The sequence below is a fragment of the Larimichthys crocea genome, chromosome XIII (genome assembly GCF_000972845.2).
Source record: "Larimichthys crocea isolate SSNF chromosome XIII, L_crocea_2.0, whole genome shotgun sequence".
Lineage (NCBI taxonomy): Eukaryota > Metazoa > Chordata > Actinopteri > Sciaenidae > Larimichthys > Larimichthys crocea.
The window spans coordinates 35,810,607-35,837,318 of NC_040023.1; the positions used below are offsets into that span (position 1 = coordinate 35,810,607).

At 43.4% G+C, this 26,712-nt stretch overlaps 1 protein-coding gene across 10 annotated transcripts in view; it reads left to right on the forward strand.

Annotated features, from left to right (window-relative positions):
- The window catches only part of mef2d (myocyte enhancer factor 2d), a 93,254-nt gene extending 77,247 nt beyond the window's left edge, over positions 1-16,007 (forward strand). For 4 of the 10 annotated variants that reach the window (XM_019277292.2, XM_019277295.2, XM_019277294.2 and 1 more), the window contains exons 7-13: positions 307-485; positions 2,075-2,104; positions 4,874-4,991; positions 5,332-5,515; positions 6,961-7,029; positions 10,696-10,746; positions 13,991-16,007. In XM_019277292.2, coding sequence (XP_019132837.1) covers positions 307-485; positions 2,075-2,104; positions 4,874-4,991; positions 5,332-5,515; positions 6,961-7,029; positions 10,696-10,746; positions 13,991-14,441 — 1,082 coding nt within the window. In that variant the 3' untranslated portion in view covers positions 14,442-16,007. The remainder of the gene's footprint in view (positions 1-306; positions 486-2,074; positions 2,105-4,873; positions 4,992-5,331; positions 5,516-6,960; positions 7,030-10,695; positions 10,747-13,990) is intronic. The other 6 variants (XM_019277297.2, XM_019277300.2, XM_019277299.2 and 3 more) reach the window with 6 other exon arrangements.
- The last annotated feature ends 10,705 nt before the right edge of the window (positions 16,008-26,712 follow it).

The following is a 26,712-nucleotide window of genomic DNA, read 5'->3' on the forward strand; positions in this document are numbered from 1 at the left end:
AAATAATAAAATAGTTCTGGAGAGAGAGAGACACGGTTTGATGTGGAGGAGCTGGAGAGAAATCAAAAAAACAGTGTTTGAGCTGCAGAGCGATGAAGAGCATGTGGTGCGACAGAGCGATCCAACTCGCTAATGAGAACACACACACACACACACACACAAAGAGCTGAATACACACACCCAGGCAGACAAGCCCAGACAGAGTTCACAGGTAGATACAAATACTAAAAACAGACGAACAACAACCTCCTCCATCCCTCCTTCTTCACTAAATCTCTCTCTCTCTCTGTCTGTGTCTCTTTCCAGCTAATGGCTACATCAGTGCCAGGGCCTCCCCGGGCCTTCTCTCCGTATCCAACGGCAACAGCCTGGGGAAAGTAGTCCCGGCTAAGTCCCCGCCTCCGCCCAGCCCTCAGATGGTCAACAGCCGCAAGCCGGACCTGAGGGTCATCACCTCGCAGAGCGGCAAGAGCCTCATGCAGCTGGTGAGGAGAACACTACGACTACGGCAGCCGCACGGGGACAGATTCAAACTCCCAAACATGTAGTCAGAACCGAATCAAAATCAGCCACAGTTAGGTCGTTTCTGGTAATGGAGCATCAGAAGGAATGAAGCTTTTTTTATTCTTAGCTTGAGCCGATCATGGTTAGAAAATGGTTAAAATAAAACTCAATCCATCTGATGATTTTGACCTTGTCTGTTACTAGAATGGGCCTCATGCCTTAATCTGAATGAATTTAGATTTTACATGTCACAAAAATCTGATGAAACTCATTCAGTAGTTGTAGAGTCGGATCATTCTCAGTTTGTTCATGTCTGGCAGCAGGCCCTGAAGCTCAGCAGTGTTAAAAAATCTCTGTCCACAACACGTCACTTTATGGACTAATGAACAGCTGGCGTTCATCGGGTTCAAACAAGCAAACTCAGGCGAGATTCAATTGGAATTAAGTGTAAGAATCCAAAAATCAGAGTTCCCACACCTCCTGGAAAACCTGGAGATTTAGAGACTAGTTTTCCAGTCATGGAAACACCTGGAAACTGATTAAAATGACCAAATATCCTGTCAATTTGTTCGTAACTATTAAAGATCAAACTTCCATTTGGAGTTGTAGTTGAGGAATACATGCACAGAGATGGTAACAGTACGTCCAATAAGCACTTTTAAAAATATTCATTTTCCGTAAAACGAAATAAATTCCACTTGATTTGAACTGTTACCATGGCCACTTTAATGCTGCACATAGAAAAACCGTAGTGAAGTGGTGAGAACAGCCAAGCGAGCTAACACAGACAGATTAATCATGAATCCTACATCATTACCACTAAATTGAATGACCGCGAGCGCTGTCTTGTGTTGTCAAGAAAGCGCCCTGGAAAGGTCCTGGAAAATGACTTCTTAAAAAGAGTGGGAACCCTGAAAAATGTTCTTGCATTTGGCCCATTATGGAAAAGTTCTGCACCCATTGCACCCAGGCCTTTATGTACTGTAGGTATTATGACTTCTGCTGTTAGAAACTGATTTGTTGATTTATATCACATCAAATGCAGATTACTAGGAAGGGTTTTTACTACTTCAATATTCAAATTAGCTCAAGTATTTTCTCCAGTGTCTCTAAACGTCTCTGCAGATTATCCTTTCTGCAACATCACTGAAGTTTAGATCAGCTCAGTCATCAGCAGTTGACTGTAAAGTTCTCTGTCTACATGAAAAGTGAACTTGGCAATTAAAGGGTCACAGATATCCACTGACAAATCCCAGGCAGGCTTCCACACTTCACATCTAGATGCTGCAGAGAGTTTCTTCGCTTGTGCAATCGGAACATCTGGATCCAATCGTTGTCCTTCAGTCAGCCATCGATCAGTTCTGGCTCAGAGTTCAGCTTCAGAGTCGACAGAGGCCCTGCTTTCAGTGACAGACGTGTACAAATAATTGTGGCCATACTTCTTAGACTAAACTTTAGACTTGAGTTCAAATGTTCATATTTTACTGCAGTTAGTTGTTGTAGAAACATAACCGTCCTCTGTTTTCTACCCCCTCCTCCTCCTCCTCCTCCTCCTCCACCCGCCGTGCAGACAGAGGAAGAGCTGGAGTTGGTGAGTGAGGTGAATAGACTTCCAAGACTTTTTAGCCTCGTGGATGTGGTGTCGAACTCTTGTGTGATCTCACCGAGCATGAGTGTGACACCGTCAACAAACGCATCCCCCACCCATGGGTTTGACTCAGTGGCACCGGTGCTGTGACGAGAGTAGAAAGAAGGAAACGCTTAGAGCGTCAGAGCACGCGGTGAACTCAGAGTATCAGAGCGACGGACATGCGGTGGACGGATCGGCTGGTTGCACTGGTTCCTGGAAGGTTTGGACTGTGGAGGTCCAATTGAAGATGCAGACTTGAGTCTACAAATGAGACAGAATGATGACAGGCAGACCAAACAGTTGGGTGTTACGTCCAACCAGACTCACAGAACAAGTGATCTTACTTTACATGTAATCCTTAAACCCTGCAAACTAGACAGAAACAATAAAACTCAACCCAAATTATGTTTGTTAGTCCTTCAAATAAGCCCTTAATTCAAAGAGTCTCGTTGTTTTTCTACGTGTCTGACAGCATTATGGGAAGGAGAGCGACCTTTTGTTTTATCAGAAACAGCTGTTTGCCAGACCAGAAATGGCTCGACACCAGACTCCGTAGACAAAACATTCAAAACAGTTATTTCAGTGGACAGAAACAAAGAAAGACTCAGCAAAACTTTGGTCTTTGTTAGTCTCTCCACTCGACTCCGAGAGTTGGATGAGAAAACCAGCTCTGTCACTCACTTAAATCCACCTTTTAAAGGTTGACCTGCATCTTCTCTTGCAATTCGCTCGAGGAACAGTAATATTAGGACATCCACTTAGTTGCTTCCTTCCAGAGAGTGAGATGATGCTCTCTCTCTCTCTCTCTTAGCTTAGCATAAATATTTGAAACCTGGCTCTTTCTGCAAGAAACAAAATCCAGCTAAAAACACCTCTAAAGCTCGCTAATTAACGCATGTCTCATTTGTTTAATTTGTGCAAGAGCGCAGTGTAAAAACAAGAGTTTCACAGGGTGTCCGTGCCAAACTATTTCTTGGCTAAGCTTCATACCTGTGGTACGGATGAGTGATATCGATTTTCTCATCTAGAACTTGCCAAGAAAACAAATTTCCCAAAATTTAGAGCTTTAAAACATGAATGCATTTTATACATTCGAGCCGGTACACCAGTAAAAGATTTTATCACCAAGTTTCTGCAAGACGTACGGCACTTCAGAAGCAAAACATGCATAAAAAAGTTTCATTTTGTGACATAGAACAACCCAGAAATTCTAATTAAAAAAGGCAAAGCGACAAAAGCGAGCACGTGTGTTTATACTGTGCTACGTTTGTTGGCACAGTCGAGCTTAAAGTGACATTTGCGCTGTACAAACAGTCTATACAGGGAACGCGAAGGGAACCGGAGCAACCAGCTGACTCTCCGCTCTGCGTGGAAGCTGCTCAGCATGTGCATGTTTGATTTCACCAGAGTGTCGACGCTCTGAGGATCAGAGGGAAGACGGATCACAAAGTCTCCAACCTGGACCGCAGGCGGACAGTGTTTGAGTCCGACACGCTGACCCCCCCCTCCTCCTCCTCCACCAGTCCACTCCACACTCACACACACATGCATGCCGACATGTGTTCATGCCTCTCTTCTATACGTGCCTCAGAGGAAACACACACAATTCATATTGTGTATTCATTCCTAAAATACCTCCAATGCAAACACACCCTCACACACACACACACACACACACTCATCGTCTCTCCTCCGTCAGCCTTGTCGATGCATGCGTTCCTGTCAGCATGATTCTCCAGCACGGCAGCGATGCCTCTCATAACACCTTTCCACCGTGACGCTACATAACACGAGCGCCCCGGCCCTGGCGACAGCGTTGCCGCGCCAACGCCACCTCGAGATGCGAGACACTTCTCATCTTGCACGCAGATGTTAAACTGTCACCGAAAAAAAAAGAAAAAAAACTTAAACGCCTCAGAGAAAAACTGAGGTGCTTGGATTTTCTGTCTGTGGCACGATGAATAAAACATCCTCCACCGTCCTGCACAGGCACAGTCAAGTGATGTAACGCTTTATTATGTCACACTTTAGTTATTAAGATTTTCTTTATTTAGTTTGCCAATAAAACTTCAAACGTGGCAGGAAAACTGTGGGTTAATTAGATTTGCTGCACAGTTAAATCACAGGATAACGTATTTGTTTTTGATTTCAACTCCCGAGTAGAACAAGCTGTGTTTATAGTCAAATATTTCAGTAGTAACGGCGTCATTAAAGTGTTCACAGGGTCTCTGCATCCACCCTGCTGTACAGTGGAGCAGCACATGCTAACCATTATCATCGCTCGCTTGTTGAAAATGGATGAAGTCATGTGCCGTGAACTCCTACGCTGAGGCCATATAAGGAGAAAAAGACACGATTCGATGTGGAACCGGACCAGATTTTCTCACGACACGGAGCCACAACACTGGGTCCAAAAAGATCCAAGAAAGAGAGGGTTCAGTTGTAATTCTCGAGATGGATGTTTCAGCATCTTTTGCCAGAGTATTCACATGATTACAGGCTGGTTTATGTAAGCCAGAATTCCTTAATATATAGTCATATTAACTACACTGTACGCAGAGGAGATGCAGATAACCGTACAACTGTATTACTTTAGTTACATTACAAGTAATCAGACTACTCCTCATTTAGGTGGAGAGCCCTTAGAACTACCCGTGCTGTAGCAGCAAATCACCTCCTTCCAACTTCCAGTCTCTTAAATGTTCAACTGTCCCTCCGTCCATCTCTCTGTCTTCCCAGAATGCTCAGCGGCTAGGTGGTTCCCAGGTGGCGCAGTCGCTCACCACACCAGTGGTCTCCGTGGCAACTCCCAGTCTCCTAGCACCCTTCTCCGGCATGCAGACGGCCTACAACACCGGTAAGAACCTGCAGCGACTCGCGGCGAGGCGGGATGTTTTGTCCGATTTGAAAAATTCTGGATTATGTCATGAAAATGTCACGTCGGAGAACGTGAAAAGCTCACAGCATGATGCCACAAACCTCCATGAATATTCACTTTGTTCATCGTGTGAGAGCTTCTGGAATGATTCCACTTCAAAGGTCTCCATTAATATGGATTAGACCTGATTAATATTGATGCGCCAGAAAGTTGTATGATGTAAAACAATCCCCCTCACCCCTCCTCCACCCTCACCACCTCCTTTCTCTTTCTTCCTCCCCTTCTCCGCCGTGTCCCTCCTCCATCCTCTTAATCTCAGAGTACCAGCTGACGAGTGCAGATCTCACAGCGCTCCAGACGTTCACACCACCGGGGCTGGTGCCTGGCAACATGGCTGCCTGGCAACAGCAACCAGCAGTCTCCCAGCAACAACAGCAGCAGCAGCAGCAGCAACAACAGCAACAGCCACAGCAGCTGAGCTTGGCGTCGCTCAGTAACTTGGTGTAAGTGCCCACCTTTTTTTTTTTTATTCATTCAACCGACTCATAAATGAGGTCAGCTCACCTTTGACCTTTCACCTTAAACATCCGACCAATAGGCTTAGCGTCACGCACGTCAGCTGATCCAGGTACACACGAAGCACCTCCTCCTATATGAAGCTGTAGCATCACCCCAGCTGCGTCTGATTCATCTCTGTGCTGACCTAGATTACACCCCCTTCCTCCCCCACTCGCTCTCCCACTGGAGTCCCACTCTCATTTAGCTCCTGGTTTAGCTCACAGACGCACACACAGCGCTGGAAACCGTAAAAAGCTGCGCTCGCTCGAGGTTCTCACTTCTTGTTTGAGCCAACTTGGACTCACCTTTTAAAGCTAAACGATCCCTAACCCACCTCGTGATCTACAGAAGGTGTCCCTTGTTTTGTTTTGTTTTCCAGACATACCTAGTCTGGAAACACGACTGTGCTTGTGGCTCCTCACACAGATGTTTTCAGTCATTTCAGGACTGTAGGTCCACAATGAAAAGTCCAGACTGGAGGATGCGGTGCTCTGTTGCACAACGTTAACTATCCAATAAACTTCAGACAAACCAACAAATATTAGATTTAGACTCTGAGTAAATCCAAAAACCAATAGCAGTTGTTCAAAAATTGGAATCATTGATGCAAAATGCATGCTGGGAAACTTCTCTACTTTGTCTAGAAGTGGAACCACGGCGTGGCTCTGCAGGAACGTGAGCGTTCTGCACAATCCTAGATTTCTGAGGTGTTAGTTAACGTCACATCCTTTCAGCCCGTAACATACTGAAGAAGGACGTAAACTTTGAAGTAACTTCATTTGTCAGCTTTAAGTTGAGTCCACTGTTCCTTTACTGCTTCTTATCGATGCAGCTTTATGAAATGTTTCCTTTAAAACATATTTCTCTCTGTCTCGATGTTCTTTTAGTCGTTTTCTAGCAGATAAGTTCTCATAACTGCTGATACGTCAGCAACCGACAGTTTAAAAAAAAGATATTTATTCTAAACTAGGAAGCTGGAATTATTTCATTCTTACATATTTTAAGTAATGTTTGACCCTCCTGGAACTATAGGATCAAAATTCATGATCCCCAGAGGATGCACTGCAGGATCCTTTTCCTCCAGCACCACCATGAGGCTGATACGTCAGCAGTGATAAATGTTTTTGAGATAAAGTCGCGTCCCTGTCGATGAGGTGTGTCCGTTATTACAGGTCGGTGGGAGCTGCGTTCAGTAATCTATAAAAGTCGAAATGTTTTCAGATTACCTGACCTCACCCGAGCTCCGTCAGGCACATTTGTGAAGCGTAGTCTTTTTTTGTGTGTGACCAGTCTGGCTGTGCTGGGCTAACCTGTGGATGGAGGGAGCGGCTTTGTAACTGCCTCTTGTTTTGTTCCCCCCCTCTCTTCTTCCCCCCCTTTTTCTCCACAGCATGTGGGGTGCAGAGAAACAGAATGCGGAGATGGTTAACTGCATCTCCAATTTTGCTGCTAACCTGAGGTGAATGACATGACGGCATCTAGTGCAAGGCAGCTCTGCCATGCCTTTATATATATATGTATCTGTGAAGTTATTACACTGCTCTTAGGCTTAGTTATGAGCCGAATTAACCCAACAACCCAAAAGAAATGAATAGATGCAATAACACGACAAACCAAACCATGTTTTCTCACTATTTGTATGTTGAATGTGATTCCTGTTGTTGCTTTGCTGTGTCTGTACCTCGTTGCTCTTTCAGGCTCTAGATTATCACTTTACTAGTGTGGTTACAGGAGTTCTCATCCCACCTACAGCTCAGATCTGAAGCTCTTTGGAAGTGTCACGAACAAAAGAGGAAGATGCTGCGGCGTGACAGCAGCGGTGTCTCGCTCGCTTCTCAGAATGAAAGGAGTCTCTGGATGCTGCTTTCGAGTCCCAAACGCCGTCCCCGGTGCACAGCTGTGCGCCACCGACATGCTTACTGCATTAAAATTTAACTTTTCCGCCATTTAGCTGTCGCTGTCAGCTGACAGTCAGACATGAATTTCAATTCCTCAGATGCGTGTAGGCCTCGAATGCCTACAGTAGCATGACTAAAAAGAATAATTTAGATGTAGCTTAGCTGTCAAAGCCACTTATTTAGACAGATATTGAGTTTGGAGTTTGATAATCAGTTCATAGCATAACACTCTGGTTTAATTTTACATCTTGGCATTAAGTTAAGAGTCTCCTCACAAAGAAGAAAATAAAACATAACGAGACGACAGTAAAAAATAATGCCAGCTGTCAGGAGTGAGTTATTTGTTTCTCTATCTGACAAGCTGCAATTTGTCCATGAAAATATGATAATAGGTTGTTTGTTATTGTATACAACAGCTGTGACTGGGTGGGGGGGGGGTTAGCAGTACGTTAGTTAACACCCCCCAGCTCGCACGCAGCAGAACTCTTCATATCGCCTTGTAAATGTTAACAAATGGACGGCCAGATTGTATGAAGTTGTTCGGAAAACAGACAGAAAAAAGCAGCCAGCTCTCACTTTCTCAGAGCGTCGGCTGAAACAATCCAACTCCTGTTTCTCTCCTGTTACGAGCACCATGAGGAGTTTGTTTTTCTTTTTTTTTTAATCGACTGTATCTTTGCATCTAGATGCAGAACTTCAAAAGTGCATGATGACGTGTTCAAATTGCTCGTTTTGTCCAACCGACAGTTCAAAAAAAGATATTTATTCCAAACTAGGAAGCTGGAATTATTTAATTCTTACATATTTTAAGTAATGTTTGACCCTCCTGGAACTACAGGATCAGAATTCATGATCCCCAGAGGATGCACTGCAGGATCCTTTTCCTCTAGCACCACCATGAGGCTGATACTTGTAGTTTTGAGTAAAATATCTCAACAGCTCTTGGATGGATTGCTATGAACTTTGGTATTATTGGTCCTAATTGGACCGATTATTAAAATAAGAGAGCGCTGCTCTGTCAGACTGTTCCACAGGTGAAGAGCGTAGACATGAACTCCTCGTAGTTCTTTATTTTCACGCAGGGAACAGTACCAGGATCTGAGTGATCTATAGGGAGCGCACATTAAAAGCTGACATATGTTCAGGTGCTGGCGCATTGCGTGACACCTTTAGGACGGGTTGAAAGAACTCTGGTGATCTCTTCACGCCATCTTCAAGCCAAAACAGTCAGTCAATTAGCAAAAATCAGTTCTCAAAAGTGTTTCCTTTGTCTTCTGTGCGAGTAAACTGAATATCTTCGTGGTTTCGGACGGTTGCTTGGACAAAACATGGACACCTGAAGACCTCAGTGTGGACTCATGTCATCAGCATTTTTCACTTTTTGCTGACATTCTATTGACCGAAAGCGCATCGAGAAAATAATCTGCAAATGAATCAATGATGAAAAAAACGATGTGATTTGCAGCCCGGTCCAGAGTGTCAATTGTGCTTTAAAATAGCCGAGACATTCCTTAAAACATTGGGAATAATAGTCATGATTTCACTGAATAAGCAGTATTTTAATTGCATCCACTCTCAGGTTTGACACTGCGATGAACACCAGGCAGGTTTACTGTGTTGTGTGTGGGATCAGAATGACAGATTCGCTGTCACTGAAAACAAGCGAGCGCCACAGAAATGTGGGAAGCCTTCCCAGCACACCAAACTGTTCTCTCGGCAGAACGGAAAATCGTGCCGTCCTAGGACAGCATGGGCAGACGTGGGCACTTCTGCAGCCCAGACTGCTCCGGTTTGTTTTTTGATTTCATCACAGCGCGGCCTCACAGCGAGCAAACAAGCTCTTCCAATCAAACATTGAATGACGGCTTGGCTGTGAGCCTCGCCTTCGCTGTCATCCACATTTTTCCTCGCCACAGGCTCTGCGAGGAAATGAATTCTGTCATCGTAGCCCTTCCCTTCCCCCCCTTTTTAATCATTCCTCTTCCCACTACTTCCGTCTTCCCGCTTATTTCCTGCTCTTTTGTCACACCCGGTTTAATTCGCCGTACACCTGTTGACTCTCATCTTCCTCCCCAGCTCCCCAATCTAAATGTTAATGCCACGGCTGCCCCTTAAACCACCTCCCCGCGGAGCCTGGCTTTCAGCTGGTTTGCCTGTTTGTGGGGACTTGCTCTCCAGATGCCATTTGTTGTTTGTTTCCTCGCTCGAGTCGATGTCGATGTGTTATTGGCGGCCTCCATTTGGGACACTTGAACAGGAAATAAACAGAGAAACTTTCAGGGAAGTTATCTGCCAGTGCATTAGTGTTGTTTTGTCCATTTGCTCCATCCGTGCACGGAGCTTCAAATTTATCTAACAGAGTGGACACAATGTTTTATCGGTGGCTGAAGTTTCTTCCGAGTGCTCCTCTCAAATGAAAACACACTTCGTCTCTCTCTCTCAGCAAAACACACTTGCACACTTCTTTGCTAAATTGCTTACAGGACACACTGTTTGTCAGCAGGGCACAAAGCACACATGCTCTCAGAGGCTGTTGGCTTAAACCTCCCCAGAAGAATCAAGTGTTTTTTTCACCCAGACTTACAAATTAGAAGGTGTTAAAAAAAAACAACCAGCAGCTGCAGTTTCATTAAGTGTCCTGCTACCTGGGAGATAAAGCTCCTGTTGTATTCAGCAACAAACATATAGCCTGTTTGCATCATTACAGTAAAGCCTGTCGCGGGGTCCGTTCCACCTCTGCATGCAGCTATTAAGAGCATGGGTAAGAATCTGTTACCGAGCTGATACTGACATCAGGTTGATTATTATACATGTTTTATTTCAGCAGTCAAATGGGATTGAAACAAACCAAAGTGTCTGATATCTTCACATATTCCTGCGCCGAGGATTCCCATCGGCCCGATCCCGTTTTTACGGAAAGGCCGGTGACTTCAACTTTATTGGACCTGACTGTTAAAAATGCATCGCGTGTGGATGACTGTCAAATTTGTGTCAGCGCAGGCTTTAACACTTCCTGCCGTACAGCTCTGCCTCTAACAACAGCTCAGTGTGACTGAAGCAGCTGTTGAGACTTTATTTTTTTTCTTTCTTTCTCGTAGTAACCATGTCTGGATTGACCATGACTGGCCTCCGTCCCACTGTTTCCCTGCTGTTCAAGCTTTTTTAAACTTGCCTGTCTCTCTTTTGTTTTTTTTTTGTGTTTTTTTTTTCCACCTCCCTTTCCACAGCTTGGCCTCTCAGTCCAACTTGCTCTTTGGCAGGGAGGACGGCCTCTGCTGGTACTGTACTCTCTACATTTCAGCCACATAGTTATACAGCACGCTGCTTTTCCCAAAATATCTGCTGCACGAAAGGAACCTCAGCACAGTTTCAGAAAGTTTGACTGCAAAGTTTGCTACTGAAATGAAGAGATTGGATATTGTGTTAAAAAAAAAAAAGATTTCCTATCAAACGAAGGAGCAATTATCAGTAGAATGCAAATGAAATGTTAATTGAGAATAAAGTGAAAGACATTTGAGAAAATCTAATCTACATTTATGACGTGCACGTTTTCGTAGCATTCGCAGTCTCCGTGTCCCATGGGTGGAACAGTGGGTGTCCAATGACACACCACAAAGTTAAAATAAGTTACAGTGTTTTATTTCTGTATTTGGCCAAAATACCGAGTGCTATTTAGAGCTCTCTATTCATATTTATTCCACATATTACACAAGATCGAGTGTAATCTTTAATAAATGTGAAATTCAGTGAGTTTGGGGACTCGCACGTTGAAATCGAAGCAGCAGATGCGGAGATATCTCAACTTTTAGTGCAAAGTATGGGTCAAGATCCCTAAAGATGGGATCCTACATTTCCCATGATGCAACCATGGCATCTTTTCATTAGATCCTTCCTGTCTGGTCAACATTTTTTAACTTTATACCACAGTTTTTCTCTTATTTTCTCAGACCTTCATAGGATGAGTAGCACTCTCTATCACGTATAAACTGATGGGGTGCCCCTTTTAAATAAAATTCACAAATAAAATCTTATTTATTAGATCAGAGTCTGGTCAAACAAACAACACACACTTTTGGAAGCGACGACTCGAGTAAATCTGTCTAATTTAATTTAAGGAGAGACGCTGGTCCTCAGGAAAAGCAGTTCATTTTGGGAAACACGGCTGCATCTCATCACACCGCACTGTAACCAAGTGTCTGCTTCTGGCTGTGCCTCGCTGTGTTGTTACCGCTCGGGGGGTAGCCTGCCGCTCTCGCCTTCATCACTGTCACCGGCCCGCTGACTCTGCCGTTTTCACTCGCCATAGCAACGGCACCCCCGTGGCACCGCCATCCATCTACCTGCGCCGGGGCCTGAGCCACGACGCAGGTTTGATGAAGTGGGCACGGCGAGAGACGGAGTGAGCCTCGCCGCCGCCGAGGGATTTGTGTATATATGTGTGTGTGTGTGTGTGTGTGTGTGTGTGTGAGAGGGAGAGCATAGGAGGGGAAGGAGCATTTGTATGTAAGACAGCAAGAGTGCATGAGTTAAAGTGTGTCAGAGATGGAGCAAGACAGCGAGCACATTTGAGTGCCGCAGACCCGGATCGCCTGAAGGAGTGCTATCTTAAATTCCCCTCTCAGTCTGCCAGTAATTGAGGGAATATTAGAGATACAGTGCTGCAGATGGCTCATGATATGACATATTAGAACACACCCGAGGGGCAAAACGCAGTAATTGGGAGCTTCAAATTCAGATCGACCGTGTCAGGCTGGGAGAGGGAGCGGGAGAGGGAGAGAAAACGAACACCATCCGGAAAAAGAAAAAAAAAAAATCCTGTCGACGCCGTCAAAGAAGCGAGCCACAGTGCAGCGTCAACAGCCGGTGTCAGCCTCGGTGACAGGTTCGACTCAGCCTCCAGCCAGCTAGAGGAGGAGGAGGAGGAGGAGGAAGAGGAGGAGGAGGGAGGTGGTGAAGGCTGAGTGTGAGGGTGGAGGGGCTGATCAGAGAGTCGTCTCAGGTAGAAGCACAGACGCTGACAGAGATGTAAGCTTTTTGGGCACTTTGTCCCGAGCATCTTAAGACACGTGCACGGCAGCTTAATGAAAAGCTTGAAAAGTGTCCGTGTGTGGGTCAATCCGAAGTCTTTTTGACAACATTTAGTGAGATAGCAGCAGACTTTGGTGATTTGACTCTGTTAAGTGAAGCATTTCCCTTAAAAATAGGCCCCTCACAGATAGGTCAGATGACTAGAAAGTCTAGACGCTGGTGGTGGCTGAATAAATCCATGTCAAACAGCAACAACAGCACTGTGTTGACGCATTAATGGCCCAGCAAAAAAAGTCAGAATTACAGTCCTCCAGCAAAAAAAGTTGGACCTAGCCACAACTTAATGCAATGTCACCCAGCTATGCACCGCTTTGGGCTATGAAATATGTGAAAACACACAATTTCTGATAGATTATAGCAAGAGTTTGCAATGACGGAGGCAGAGGCGGAGATGGAGGATGAGATATTTTCTGTCAGCGTCCTTAAAACACATGGACGTCTTACCGGAGTCTGTAGTCATGTCTGAACACTGCCAAGAGTTGGACACACTCGATTTAAAACCTCCTGGAAACGATCTGACAGTCAGTCTCACGTAAAGAGCAGCGTCCAACAGTTGGTTCATGGATTGAGGCAACAGCCTTTTGAAGGATTCGTCTTTTATCCTTTTTCACGTCTTCGTCGTCGAGAGTCAAACTGATTTAGTTTCTCTTCCATCCCCTCCACTCCTTATTTGCTCCTAGAGAGGCAGAATTGGGTGTTTCTTAAGCATCAGCATAAGTGTGTGACCGAGCCTCGCAGTAGGTACTGATTAAAAATCAGGTGCCACCAAACATTGCCTTTTAAAACCTTGAGTTTGTTAGTGAGAGCTGTGCCGCTGAACCCACAAATGCAAAAAGGTTATCGTAGGTGGAAGTGAGCAGACAGATGTTGACAGCAGACTGTCGTGCTGTGAAAGCCAAACAGAACAGGAATGATGCTCATATTCAGCTGCTTCTACATCTGTTCTGGGATTAGTATCAGAGGAAAGAGATGTTACACTCAGGACCGATGCTACACCAACCCACTCGTGAACCCGTGTGACACGGAACCAAATTCCGAAATGCAAAGATGTTTGGCCTGCATGGCTTATGGACTGTGCTTTTTTTTCTCTGTGGTCTGAAACGTAGTCCTCGTTGTCTCGTGTGTCCTTGTTCTTCATGTGCTGCAGCCCACCCAAGCCTACATTTGCTTGGTTTTATAGCATCGCCCGCCGCAGAGTGTCTTGGGTGTTTGTCTTTTGAAAATGGCTTATCCCTGTAAAAGTCCAGTTCATGTTTATCTGCACATGGTGCTGCGACCATTCCTCGAATATCAGCTGAACTCTTTGTTTCATCCCTGCACACTGTCTAATGAAGGTCTGCTCTCATGTGATGTTTGAAGATGACACGGGTAGTTCTGTAATCATGTTCTTGTTCTCCTTCCATCTTTCTCTTTCTCTTCTTTCCATCTCTCCAGGCCGGTGGGCCACCTCTCTCAGGGCGCCGCATTGACAGTCAACACAAACCCCAACGTCAACATCAAGTCCGAACCCGTCTCACCAAACCGCGACCGCAGCACTCCCAGCTCCACCTGCGGCGGCGGGGGAGGCGGCGGCGGCGGAGGAGGCCACGGTCAAATCCAGGGACAAGGTCTCGTGACGGTCGCCTACCCCGGCACCCTGCGCCTGGAAGCGGGAGGTCAAGGCCGCTCGCCTGTCGACAGCCTCAGCAGCAACGGCAGCTCGTACGAGGGCAGCGACCGGGACGACGGCACCCAGGGACGAGGCGGGGGCCCGGACTTCCACCACCAGGCGAGCGCCGGGGCCCAACAGCCCACCATGGTCCTCCTGCGGCCCTCTTCGGCCGAACCCCAGGAGCAGGACGGGACCAACGTCAAGAGAATGAGACTGGATACCTGGGTCACATGAAGAGATGATCGGAGAGAGAGGGATGGACGGACGGACAGATGGAGGACGGAGATGGAGATGCGTACTTGTGGCTTGTGTACATGCCCCCACCAGCCCTGATGCCCCCAATCTCCTTCCCCGCACACACACACACACACACAGACACACACACACACACACATATACAGTATATATACCCGTCATCAACCCAGTAACCTACTGTCTGCACAGGAACGCTGACCTCACACACAGACACAACTAAAGCATGCTAACACACTCTCGTGTCGCACGTACGGACACTGACGCACACTCGTATGGCAATGTGCATACACACCTGAACTCTAACGTACCTTCAATCACACGTACACGAAACCCCCCGAGGGGGGTTGAGCCACCAAACCAGGGATTACATTTGTCAATGGTTGACTTTATTCAGCTGTATTTGAATAGAAGTGAATGAGTAAGTTTTTAATCCGGCCACAGTGGCCCCTAAATTTGGCCACTTGGACTTTTACTGTCACCCAACATGTTGACAGGCGCTGGCAGAGCAGGCCAACATGTTTTTTTTCCCAGCATGCCCTGCATTGGCTTGGCAGCTGGTGGTATTCTCCACCCTGGCGTCCTTACTGTTTATCGGTCAAACACAAAACGAGTCCACACATCTTTGTACACATCGGCCCGACCGCGGTTGTATCGCTATCGCTCTAGATTCTTGTTTTTTTTTCCTAAGAGGGCCCGGGGCCGTTTTGCTCTTTTTAAAGCGTGGAGTTTTGTCCTTGTCTCGACTGTTGATCTTTAGAGTTTGGATTCGTCTCAGTTTTTGAATATGAAGACACTAAAAAGAAAAAAAAATCCCCTTTCCCCTTCTCCTTAAGCCCGAGCTGGCGGCCCACATCAACAGGGCCGACGCTTTGGACCCCCCACCAAGACTGACGACCCCTCCCGGGGGTCTTTATTTAATCTGAACCATGAAGACTAGCTGTCAAACGAGGAACACGATTCGTTGCCGAGGTAAAAAGACTGCTTTTCTTTGAATCAGGGACGAGCTGCAACAGCTCAACGACACATGACGCAGATACTCCTAGTTTCGCCCGACGTCTTGTCAACTACAGATGCTGAGAAAGGCGTGTGTGTGTGTGTGTGTGTGTGTGTTTGGTGTATATGTGTGTGTGTGTGTGTATACGGGTTTGTTACCTCAACTGGTCGTTTTTTAAACAAAGTGATTTGGGCAAATGTTCAATTTCTCGATTTTCATCCTTGAACACACACCTGCAGTGCACACAGCTGAAATTATTTTTGTGAAAGCGACTCATGTTTTGAATAGATAGCTGATGTTCAAAGGGGAGATTTGTGAGGTACCATGTATATAAGCAATCTGTAACCTTTGTGGCTTTTGTGTGACAGGGATAAGGTGTTCTGAAGGTTAAAATAGATCATATACAAGTATATATTTAAACAGCTTCAGGCGGAGGGCGAGGGCAGCTCTGCATCTGGGGCAGGAGACTACAATAGACGACAGGGATTGTATATATGAACTATATATTCGGCAGGATGTCCCTTCACGAAACGGAGAAAGAAAAAAAAAAAGCAAACACGTTGATTCTCAGTGGATCGGTCTCTTCTTTTTTTATTATTATTATTATTATTTATGCGTGTATATATAAAGTGTAATATGTCGACAAGCCAAGAGAGGGCGCTGCAGAGGCAGAAAGGGAAGACGTAGCCGTGGCGACTCGGACTGAGCAATGGTTAGGACTCTGTCACTGATGGAGCGCACTTTACCTTAACACACACATACACACACACACACACCTGCCCTATGAACACACACACACACACACACCTGCCCTATGAACACACACACACACGCGCTAGGGTTCGACTGATACACCTGGCTGCTTTGTTGATTTTAATCCTACAAATGATTGTTGTCATTTAATTTAAATAATTTATTACTGTACATCAACCAATCAGAGCGTTCCTGCCTCACCGGCTGCCTGTTTGAAATCGATTAATTTAACTGATTATGAGGCAACATGAGAGGAAAAGAAACGTACGGTTTGAAAGCCTTCAAAAAGGCAATTTATACATTCATTAAAAAGGGAATTATATCAAACATAAAAGTGTTTCCAAAAAGGTATGTTTGTTTTTTAAATTATATTTAACGGATATGAATAATGACAAAAATTTAATACATTTAATAATCATTGTATTAAAACTAAACTATTTATTCTACATTCAGAGTTGAGTGTCCCCCCCACCAAAAAAAAGATGCTGCTTTTATAATCACTACTTATTATTAAGTAATATTTTTTTGCCATATCAACATATTTGCAGTCCAAAAACTCCAGCATCTTCTGCCCCAAACATATCAGTCAAACTCTGAAATGAATCGAGCCAAGGATGTCTCTGGTTAAAAAGCCATGTGTGTGTGTGTGTGTGTGTGTGTGACGGATCTCTCCTCCGCCTGTCACTGGTTGGCTGTAGTTTAGTTTTCTAAATAAAACAAAGAGAGGTTAAAAAGACGATGAAGGTAAAAAGAAATTTGAAGGATGTCATTTTTCTACTCTAAAAAAAGTGGCAAAGGGTGACGTAGTGTTTAGTGGGTAGATTTTTTTTTTTAGTGGTCAAGAGTGCAAATTCATGTATTTATTTATTTCTTTCCCTCCCTAAAAGCACTCTCAGCCTCCGTCCATTTGCTCGTTAAAAGCTTTGGAGGCAGTTTTGGGTATCGTTTGTCGTTAAGCCGGAGGTTTCAGAACGAGTCTTGATCTTTTAATGACTACCTCCCAAATCCAACAGACTTGTCGACTTTGGGTTTTTACCACATCCTTCTCATGGGCAGGCCCTCTTCACCTCCATCTCACCCCTGTCTCACTCTGTTTGTTTGTTTTTTTATCCCTCTCACACACACACACACACACACACACACATTTCATCACACACTACTCTGTCCAGACAGCGAGTATCAGCGCTGAAAAGTCGAATCATAGCCCACCCTCGCCTCCCATCCTCATCACACACTACTCCCATCATCCTCTCATCACTTTTCTTTTAATTCTTTCTCTCCGTCTGTCACACACACACACACACACACACACACAAACACACACACACTCATCCACTCCGTGACAAGTCTCAAGTGTCAAACATTGCTTTTCTGAGCGCGTGGCCGAGCGAACATTAATCCCTCCGAGCGTTAAACACTTTGACTGTTAAGACTGTTGTACCCCGAGCTTTGAACAAAATAAAAAGCCACTATAGGTTTGTCTAAAAAACAAAAAAAAGATCCTTTTTTGGGGGACAGCACCGTCTTTAAAGCAACACTAGGGGTCGCTGTAATCACACACGAAAAACAAAAACAGAAAGACAATCGAGCTGAGAAATAGTTTTAAGGACCTGCACCCTGCCGCCCCCCCTACATACACACACACCCCAAAAAAAGCGATACTTGCTTCTGTATAATGATGTTTAGAAGTCTCACTCACTTTCCAGTGTTAATTTGTGCTGGTGACAGTCTGTTTTTAATTGTTCTGAGAATTGATATTATTATTGTTATCATCATTAGCACCGCTTTCGCTGACGGTAGCTGTCATGATGATATAGAAAAATCTGCGTTTTGTTTTTTTTGTTTTTTTTTTGTGTGTAGGTTAGGCATCTTGTTTTCTTTTGGAATTTTGATTTTATTTTATTATATGAAAATATTCTATAAATATATTTTTTGTTTTCTTCTTTTTTTTTGGGATTTGTTTTCTTTCTTTCTCTCTTTTTTTTCTTCAAAAAAAAAACACACAAAAAAAAAAGGGTGTTACTAATGTTGCACGATTTTTATGACATGAAACAAAAACAAAACACAAAGCGTAGTGATATTAGTACACGTGTGGCTGCGGACGGAGGCGCCAAGCGAGTCGAGGAGGAGGAGGAAAAAAAAAAAACTGCTTCGATGCTGCAACTTTTTGAGTCCAATGTACAAAACCTCTCAGTCCACACATGCTGTAACATGGAGGGGGGAGGGAGGAAGGGAGAGAGGGTCAGCGTGACACGTCTAACTTATTTCTGACCAGACACAATGATGTCAATGCATGGGCGTTTTTAAAAAAAAACTAAGCGAAGAGTGAATCATGTTATAGGAAATAAAATGTAATATCCACACAAATATGCATCACACAGAAATACATTTAAGAAAAAAAAAAAATGAAATTGAAGAAAAAAGTTTAAAATAAATTATAGCTAATATATTGTGTTCGGCTAGTCTGCTTTTTTGTTGTAAAGATAATTTTTTTGTTGTTTTTGGAGAATGATATACAATTTGTGTATATTTTCATAAATAAAGTATGCACTGATATGTTATTACAAATTCTATACTGCTTTTACAAAAAAAAGTGTTTGTTATTGTACCAAAGTATCCATTGGTCCCCTCTTTACCATCCTCCCCTTTTTGCGTATGTTTTACCGTATTTTATATATTAAATAGACAAGTTGACCTACAGAAAAGTTTGTGTCTTTCTTTTTTTTATGTGTGTGTGTGTGTGTGTCTATTTAGATGTGACAGCATTGCCGTGTTGTCACCACTACATGGCGCTCTGGTGTTTGGTTGGTTTTTGGTGCGCTTGTCATTGCAGGACACGAGCTCAAGAGTCAAGAAACCCAGAATGTTCGAGAACATGAAAACATGAAGTATTTTTATCTGGATAGTTTTTTGAAATCATTTTCTGAACGCATAACCTTTCATTTTAAGACGTGAAGTCACTGCAGAGTTTAGTAAATGCTTGACAAAGAAGAAAGAAAGAAAGAAAGAAAGAAAGAAAGAAAGGGAGCGCTCATCTGTGTTTGATATATTTCTAAACTATAACTTTATACTGATTTCTCTGAGTGTGCTGCAGTTGTTTTTAACTCCTAAAAACATAGATAAGTTTCTAAAATCTACATTTATGTTTGAAGAAGAGAAGTCGGGAGTTTAATTTGAGATTTTTTCAGAAGAAAAATCAATCGTTGGATTTTAAACGGTGACCACTTAACGAGCCGATCTGCAGTCTGCAGTGACCTCGGCGGACCCGCATCTTAAACAAACATTCGTTCTCGTGCAGAATAACCACAACACTCAATTCTAATTCAGAGATGAACGACAGACTTCACGATTCAGAACGTGCACGCGTGTCATTCAGCTCGTCATTGAGCCACTTTAAGTGCAGATCAATGAATCCCGATACTTAATTGATCTCCGGAAGACAAGTCCCCTCCTCCTGCCTGTTCTCTCCCCAATGAGGTCAAAGGTCAAAGGGTGTGTATTTGGTTCATATTGTGAAGCCTTCCAGGACAAATCTGTGATTCTTGGTTGTATTAAATCGAATGATTTTTTTGATTCGCCGTGGAGTCTGCATGAGTCATGGAGTTGAGGCGATGTTGCTAAAATGAAGAAACAGTGACAACAGGCACCGTCATGAAGAGACTCTGTCCTGTCAGCTGCAACAGAACAAATGAGACATGAGGACATTAAAAACACACATGACTGTTTGTTTCCTTGAGATAAATCACAGAAAACAGTTTCCAACAGCGATTAATGAACTGAAGTGTCAAAACTCTGAATCAAAGAATAATTATATTGTTTTGTGATCGCAGGAAAAACAACGTATGTCAACTTTAATGAGCTGCAGAAAATAAATTTATGTCAGTGTATTAAAGCAACATAAAATAACAGATATTGAATCATGTCGATGCTACACTGACTTGTGCTTTGCAGACTAAGAGTTTAATAACCTGTGCTACACTGTTGAATGCACAGAATTATTCTGACTCTGCAGCTCCTCTCAGAAGAAAGAAGTGAAGAAAGTGAAACATCCAGCAGCTAAAAAGTCAGGTATTTTTCTCAGGAGTTGGTGGAGACCAAAGCGGAGTTCATCTATATGAAACTGTTAGCAGCATCGACTTTATAAGGGTGTCCATACGTCGTTGATGCATTCACAGCTTCTTTCGCTGCCCCAAGTGGCCAAAATAAACCTAAAAAATGCAGTTTGAAGGATTTTAATTTATGCAACATGAGGAGTTTAACAAGTTTTTGACGTCTTCTATTAATTCCGGCAAACTTTAGAGACTCTGAGCAGTGTGTGCAGCGTAAAGGACCGATTACTCCTAACCTAATTTAACATAGTGTACTTCATGATAACACAATGCAGAACCAGCAGACGTTCGTGGTCTCTGTTTCCAATCAGCACCGCTAGTTTTACATTTCCACATTGCTCGTTAAGCTTGTTGGATGACAACTGTTCGCCCTGACCCACCCAGGACCGACCGAGCCTGAGCGTAGGCCATCAGCTGTGGCGGTCATCTGGTTTGTCCACAGCAGCCGTTGTCCTCACGTCTCACACAGACACACACACTCATGGCTCAACAGGAGGCTAATAATAACCACACACTCTCTCAGACGGCTCGGTCAGACATCCAGCTGGACAATCCGAGCATCGGTCACCCTGTTTCCCGTCAGTAATGAAGGCATATCTTTGTTACACTTCAGTGACTCGGTGTCATGTTTTCAGTGTGAGGGTGTTAAATCTTTAAAAATCTTTAAATTTGCTTTCACGTCTCGATTCGAACATATCCTGCATGTAACTTTCTGGACTTTAATACTTTCTTGTTTGTTTGTGCGTAGCTGAGCTGCTTTGTGGGTACGAGCTGTAAGACACAAAGAGAAGTGAGTCATCTCCTTCCTCTTTGCCTTCCTCTGTGTTCTTTGTGTGTTCATGGGTGTGGCCTGTCAGCCAACGCACGGCTAACTTCATTTCCAGACATTGATTAGATTATTCTGTGGGCATCTGCTGGCAGACACGCATGCAGAAAGCCACCTCACTTCTGTCTACTCCACATGCAGAACACAATTTGCCACGTTGATATTAGTAAGAGTTCTTACATTATTAGTTACTATAATAGTATGGAGGACAGATTTGGTTCCCCTCAAGCTCTTGAAATAACCAAATAACCTTTTGGTGTTTTCTGAGTCATCGTCAAAGCAGAAAGACTTTTTGAATTCCTGTTTCAGATTTAACTTCTGCGTAATGTTAGACAGCAGTCCAGTGTAATGTCATGACACTGACCGGTGGGAAGTACTCACACTCATTCTTCCTTGTGCTTGTAAATTATTAGATGTCATTTCAGCGCCGTGTGCTTCATTTAATGTCACTTCACAACGTGTTTGCAGGTGCTTTATGAGGCATGGGTTTATTGTTAATGCTCTATATTTCTAATGTTGGGTCTAAATATTGAAATCTAAAATAAATAAAAGGATCTGAACGTTATTTTATCTGATTGACCCTGTTGTGACCACACGCAGGTCCTGCTTTTATCGTTTCCTGTCTTTGTTACTTTATTGATTTTCTTTATTGGTTCTGTTTATTGCTGTCCTGCTTCATTGTCCATTCGGTTCTGTAACGTTGGGTTATTCTGCAAAGACCTTTGTGCTTCTTCTTGCACTCGTTCCTGCATCTGTTGTCGTCTCTTGTTATCTGATCTTAAGATCCTTTCAAAATTTGATTTCTGTCTACCTTCAAATGAAAATGTTCCTTTGTGGACTCGTTTGTTTGACTGTCTTAAACCTACATTCTTTCTAATAGGCAGCTTCATTTGCTGCTCTGATAATATTCAGTCTTATGGTTCCCGTTAATTTATGTGGAGGGGGTGTGGTGCATGAGCTGCAGGAGAGCAGCGCCAGGTGAGGGTGATTGGCACACCTGTATCCAGTTAGCTGATCACTCTCCCCTTTTTAACCCAGCACTTTAACACAGGAGTCAGAACCAGAGTTGAAACAGCCAGAGCCACAATTTATTACCTCAGTAAACGGTTTCTGGACCCAAATACAAGTCTCAAGTCTTCCTCTATGAAGCATAATGTTCATTTTGTAAATTATGGTCCCATTTATAGGAACATATACGATAAAGCAGGGTATGTTTTAGGGGCGTGGCTACCATACACAGTATCAAACATGGATATAGTCCCTGACGTCACCCACAGGTTATTTTAGAGCCGTTGTGAAGCTCAGAGTGTGGCAGGTGTGGAAAAAAATGGGTTGGATGAAGGCTGATGTCTCAAACAAGCGACCTGTAATGGCTCCTACTTGTCAAACACTCCTACTTAAATGTTAAGCCTTAATATAATTTGAATGGGAGGGAGTGTGAGGAGGAAAATTAATTAATGAATTAGTTTTTTGTACCAGGCTGTAAACAAGTTTATTTCTGCTGTCAAGTTGGACGTTTTAACCCTCTGGGGTCCGATTGCTTTGACCCAACTAGCTGAGCTGCAGTGTTTTTCAGTACTTCTGCTCTAGCTTTTCAGGTTTCCGCTTGGTGGCTACCTAATATATATGTGTTTGTTGCAATCACTTGATGCTTCAAAACACAAACCTCAAACCAACGCTCATCTTCTCTTCCCCTTTCTCACCTTCAAAGCGATCCACATGCTGGTTACAGCAATGCTGCAGAAACAAGCACCCAGTGAGGACGCTGGCACTGTGCCTGAAGCGCATTGATGTGGGTTTAAATGTAGAAGCTGCGTTAGTAAATGAAGTTGGTTAACAAGGTTTGAGTTTTTCAATGAAACTCATTAAAACGTCATATTGACAAGAGTGAGACAGCAACTTTCCGATATTAGAACAGATGACTGTGAGCTCAAACATCCAGGTCACAGCCTTTGCTAATATTGTTCTCATGGAGGATTTATTTTCTATTCACGAGTCAGTCCCTTATACTGGATCACTAAACCAACCTGCAGCTGTCAGTAACAGATTGCACATCCCGCTGCAATCTCCGCTCTATTTTGATACAGGCTGCTGACTGATGACTTGATAGGCAGGATTTGTAATATCGTCAGATGCCTTCAGCTCTGTTCGCACAGATCGCAGCGTTTAGGCGAAGCAGAGGGGGCGATTTTGGGGCTTTGAGCACGATGTGCAAAAAGCTGGAAATAGTTTTTAACTTCATACACTCGCGCCTGTGAAAGCAGAGGAAAAATGACTAAAGTTACTAAAGCAAAGTATCATTACTTTTGACAAAACGTCACTTAAAGAGTAGCTTAACTTGTTTTCCACTGGTTTAACTTCTCACAGTGCAGTCAAGTGTGCTGCCGGGTGTATCAGCACGTATAACTGTTGGGTATGGTTACAGATCCGTGACCAGGCAGTTTCTGATGCAATATTTATAGAGAAGTGGTAATTTGTACTAGAGGTGTGAGTCTAAATGCACTGAGGTACAACGATCCACTAAAAACATGAAAAACAGCTCAAAACATTAACAAATGTAATTCTACTTCCATCCTTCCAACTGGAGTACAGTAGTAGTACTACAAGTAAAGCAAATAGTAAAGAGGCTGACAATCCCTAGTGATGATACATTTGTAAAAGTGTAAGGAAAAGTCTTCATACGGTCTTTTTTTTATTTTTATGGATATTCACGGTACCCTGAGGATGATACTGATTTAATGACCCTTTATCTTTTGTCTGCCATAACTATTAAGCCAAACTTCCCCCCCCCTTAGCAAATGCAAAAGTGTGTTCTGCAGATGTTCATGCTCCCCAGAGGATTATTTGTCAAATTCATTTGGATGTGTTCCCAAGAGGATAGACCAAACAGATGGACAAACTTAGATTTCTGGTCCTTAGTTTGTGTTCTGTCTCTTGATTAGATTATGTGCCATCAAGCCTTTTTGATACAATGGGGATCCAATCTCAGAACTCGGCTCTCTTGTCTAACGACTATGTAGCCTCTGGGGGCAACAGTCAATGTTTCAGGGCTTCTGGTGTAGCCGGGAGATATTTGGAAAACAGATATTTAGATCAGTCCTGCAGTGCAATTAGCAACTTAATGCACAAGAGAGGAGAATGATGTATTTCGGCCTTTCTCTATGAACAGATCTCTGCATATGAATTCAGATATTTTCATATCTAACAAAATTACTTTGAATGTTTAGCTCAGTCTAACGTGTTTTTAATGTACTATTTCATATTGTTTCTGCTGATTTGATGTTTTTTTATGTAAAGTGTCTTTGAGTATCTAGAAACACGCTTTTAAATAAAATGTATTATTATATCAAGCTAAATGGAAGATAAATCAAGATTGCATTTCAGCTAATGCGCTCTGCCTCTTTTGCTCTCCACATGGACCGTTTTTAAACACATGCAACCAAATCCCACTCAAATACTTCCTAGACTACAAACAGAACCCTGAATGCTTCCGATGCCAAAATCTTGAATCCTTTGCCTGCAAATTTTGCATTCATATGCAGATATCTGTTTATAGAGATTAATGGGGATCTAAAGCGGGAGAACCCAGTGGAGACACCTCTTCAGTCCAGCTCTGCAGCTCCTTCATCATTCTCCATCCATCTCCATTGACATCAAGAGTAAATCAATGGAGACGGAATGACGGATGGCAGATGGCTATCAGAGCACACATGTGCACACACCACCACAAAGAGCTGAAAGAGGTTTACGTCTCTCCTAATGGACTCGTACAAACACACCTCCCCCCATGTTAATCCAGAGCTCATTGGTCACTGGTCAGCAATTTGAGCATGTTGATACCCAGCGTGTCTTGAGTGAACATTCCAGTGAGATTACGGCCTTTGGTACCACAGAATTATGACAGCAAACTGTGAAGATGTGTCTTGAGTCTGATCTGCTGCTCATGTTCAGATATTTCTACGTTCAAAAACATGTTTTAACCGCGCTGGTAAGTCACGTCAAACGCAACAAGACTTTACTGGCAGCTATGCCAAGTTTTGTGGTATCCAGGGAGCTCGTCATTGAAAACACGGCACGCAGTAAACGTGTCGTTGACGATTGGTTTGACCGCCAGTAACACGATTTTACAGAATTAAGTTGCCAAGGAATAAAATGATTCATGCAGCCATTTAAAATATACATCCCACCTCTAGAATGATTTAGTGGCCGCTGATTTTGTGCCAAATGTTTTAAAATTTAAGCACTGTGCCAGACTAATTTTCACAAATAGCAGGTCCCCTGGATTCTCATGGGGTTTCTATTGCTTTAAATGTAGCCTTGTTAGTTAAAGCATTTAATTAGCTCTTAACTAAAACATTAATGTTTTTTGTACTACAGCTGTTGATGCTCCTGGAGGACCACTTGACATTGCTTTTGGAAATTATGCTATAAAACTAATTCTTCTGTTTTTATATTTGCTACTGCTTTCCCCTCGAGGGAACTATAAAGTTCTTATCACAGTGTAGTGATTGTGTATTGACTGTCTTAGGGTGGACAGCTCCATTGATAGGCAGAGAATAGGAACATGCCAGACAGCTGCCGTAATACCATTCCAGCACTCATTCTGTGGTGAATACCACTGTCTGCGGCTTCCTTCCTCATTGGTTAGATTTTGGCAGCGAGGAGGCGAACACCCGCTGAAATAGCCATCATTGTTCCGTAAACTGACTAATGAATGACAAGGGGGGGTGGATGGGTGGAGGTGTCGGAGGGTGGTTGGGAGAGGAGGCGAGGTCACACATTGTTCCCTTTTTCGTACTTTTTTCCTCGGCCGTCTCATGGGATGGCTGTTAGCTGGTGGAGGGCCCCGGTGCTGCTTTTGTTAGCTTGCCTGCTTTGAGGTCAGTGAGACTGGGATGTTGCCAAGTCCAGGAACACACAAACACAGATCCACACACAGCGTTCCTAAATGAAAACCCCAAAGGAAACCGAGATGGATGTTGCTGGAAGGCTGCAAGCAGCTGGTTTCTTGACCTTGTCTTAAGGATGCAACTGTATTCTGAACTAAAGGAAAGGTTTATGGTTTCAGAGGCCCGGCTAATAAATCATCACTAACCAGTTCCTTCTTTCAAAAAACAGACTTTTATAGTTTGCAACAACAGTTTCTGACAAAAAGTATCTTTTTACCTTTTTTATAGGTCTTTTTTTAAATATATTTTTTAGGAAGTTCCCTTGAATGAACAATGTAATTTTGTAATCATAGGGTAAAGTGTACTAATTAAACCTAATTTTCGAAAATAAATTGTAGGAAACTGCGTTGTTCTTTCAGTGACACTGACAAACCTATAAAATAAAGTCAGATCTTTGTCCTAAAGCAATAATATGCCATTAAATGTTTTTAAAAAGGAGTTAATGGATTCTGGCCCTCACTGAGTTGCTGAATTAGCGATCGGTGGAGTCTAAATGAGTTTCAGCTTTTCTGAAAACAAATAAAGTCTGTAATGGTTCAAAAATGAAATATTTACAGCTACACTAGTAATGTGGATGTGTGAGTATGCAAATAACCAAGATAAATATTCAACAAATAAA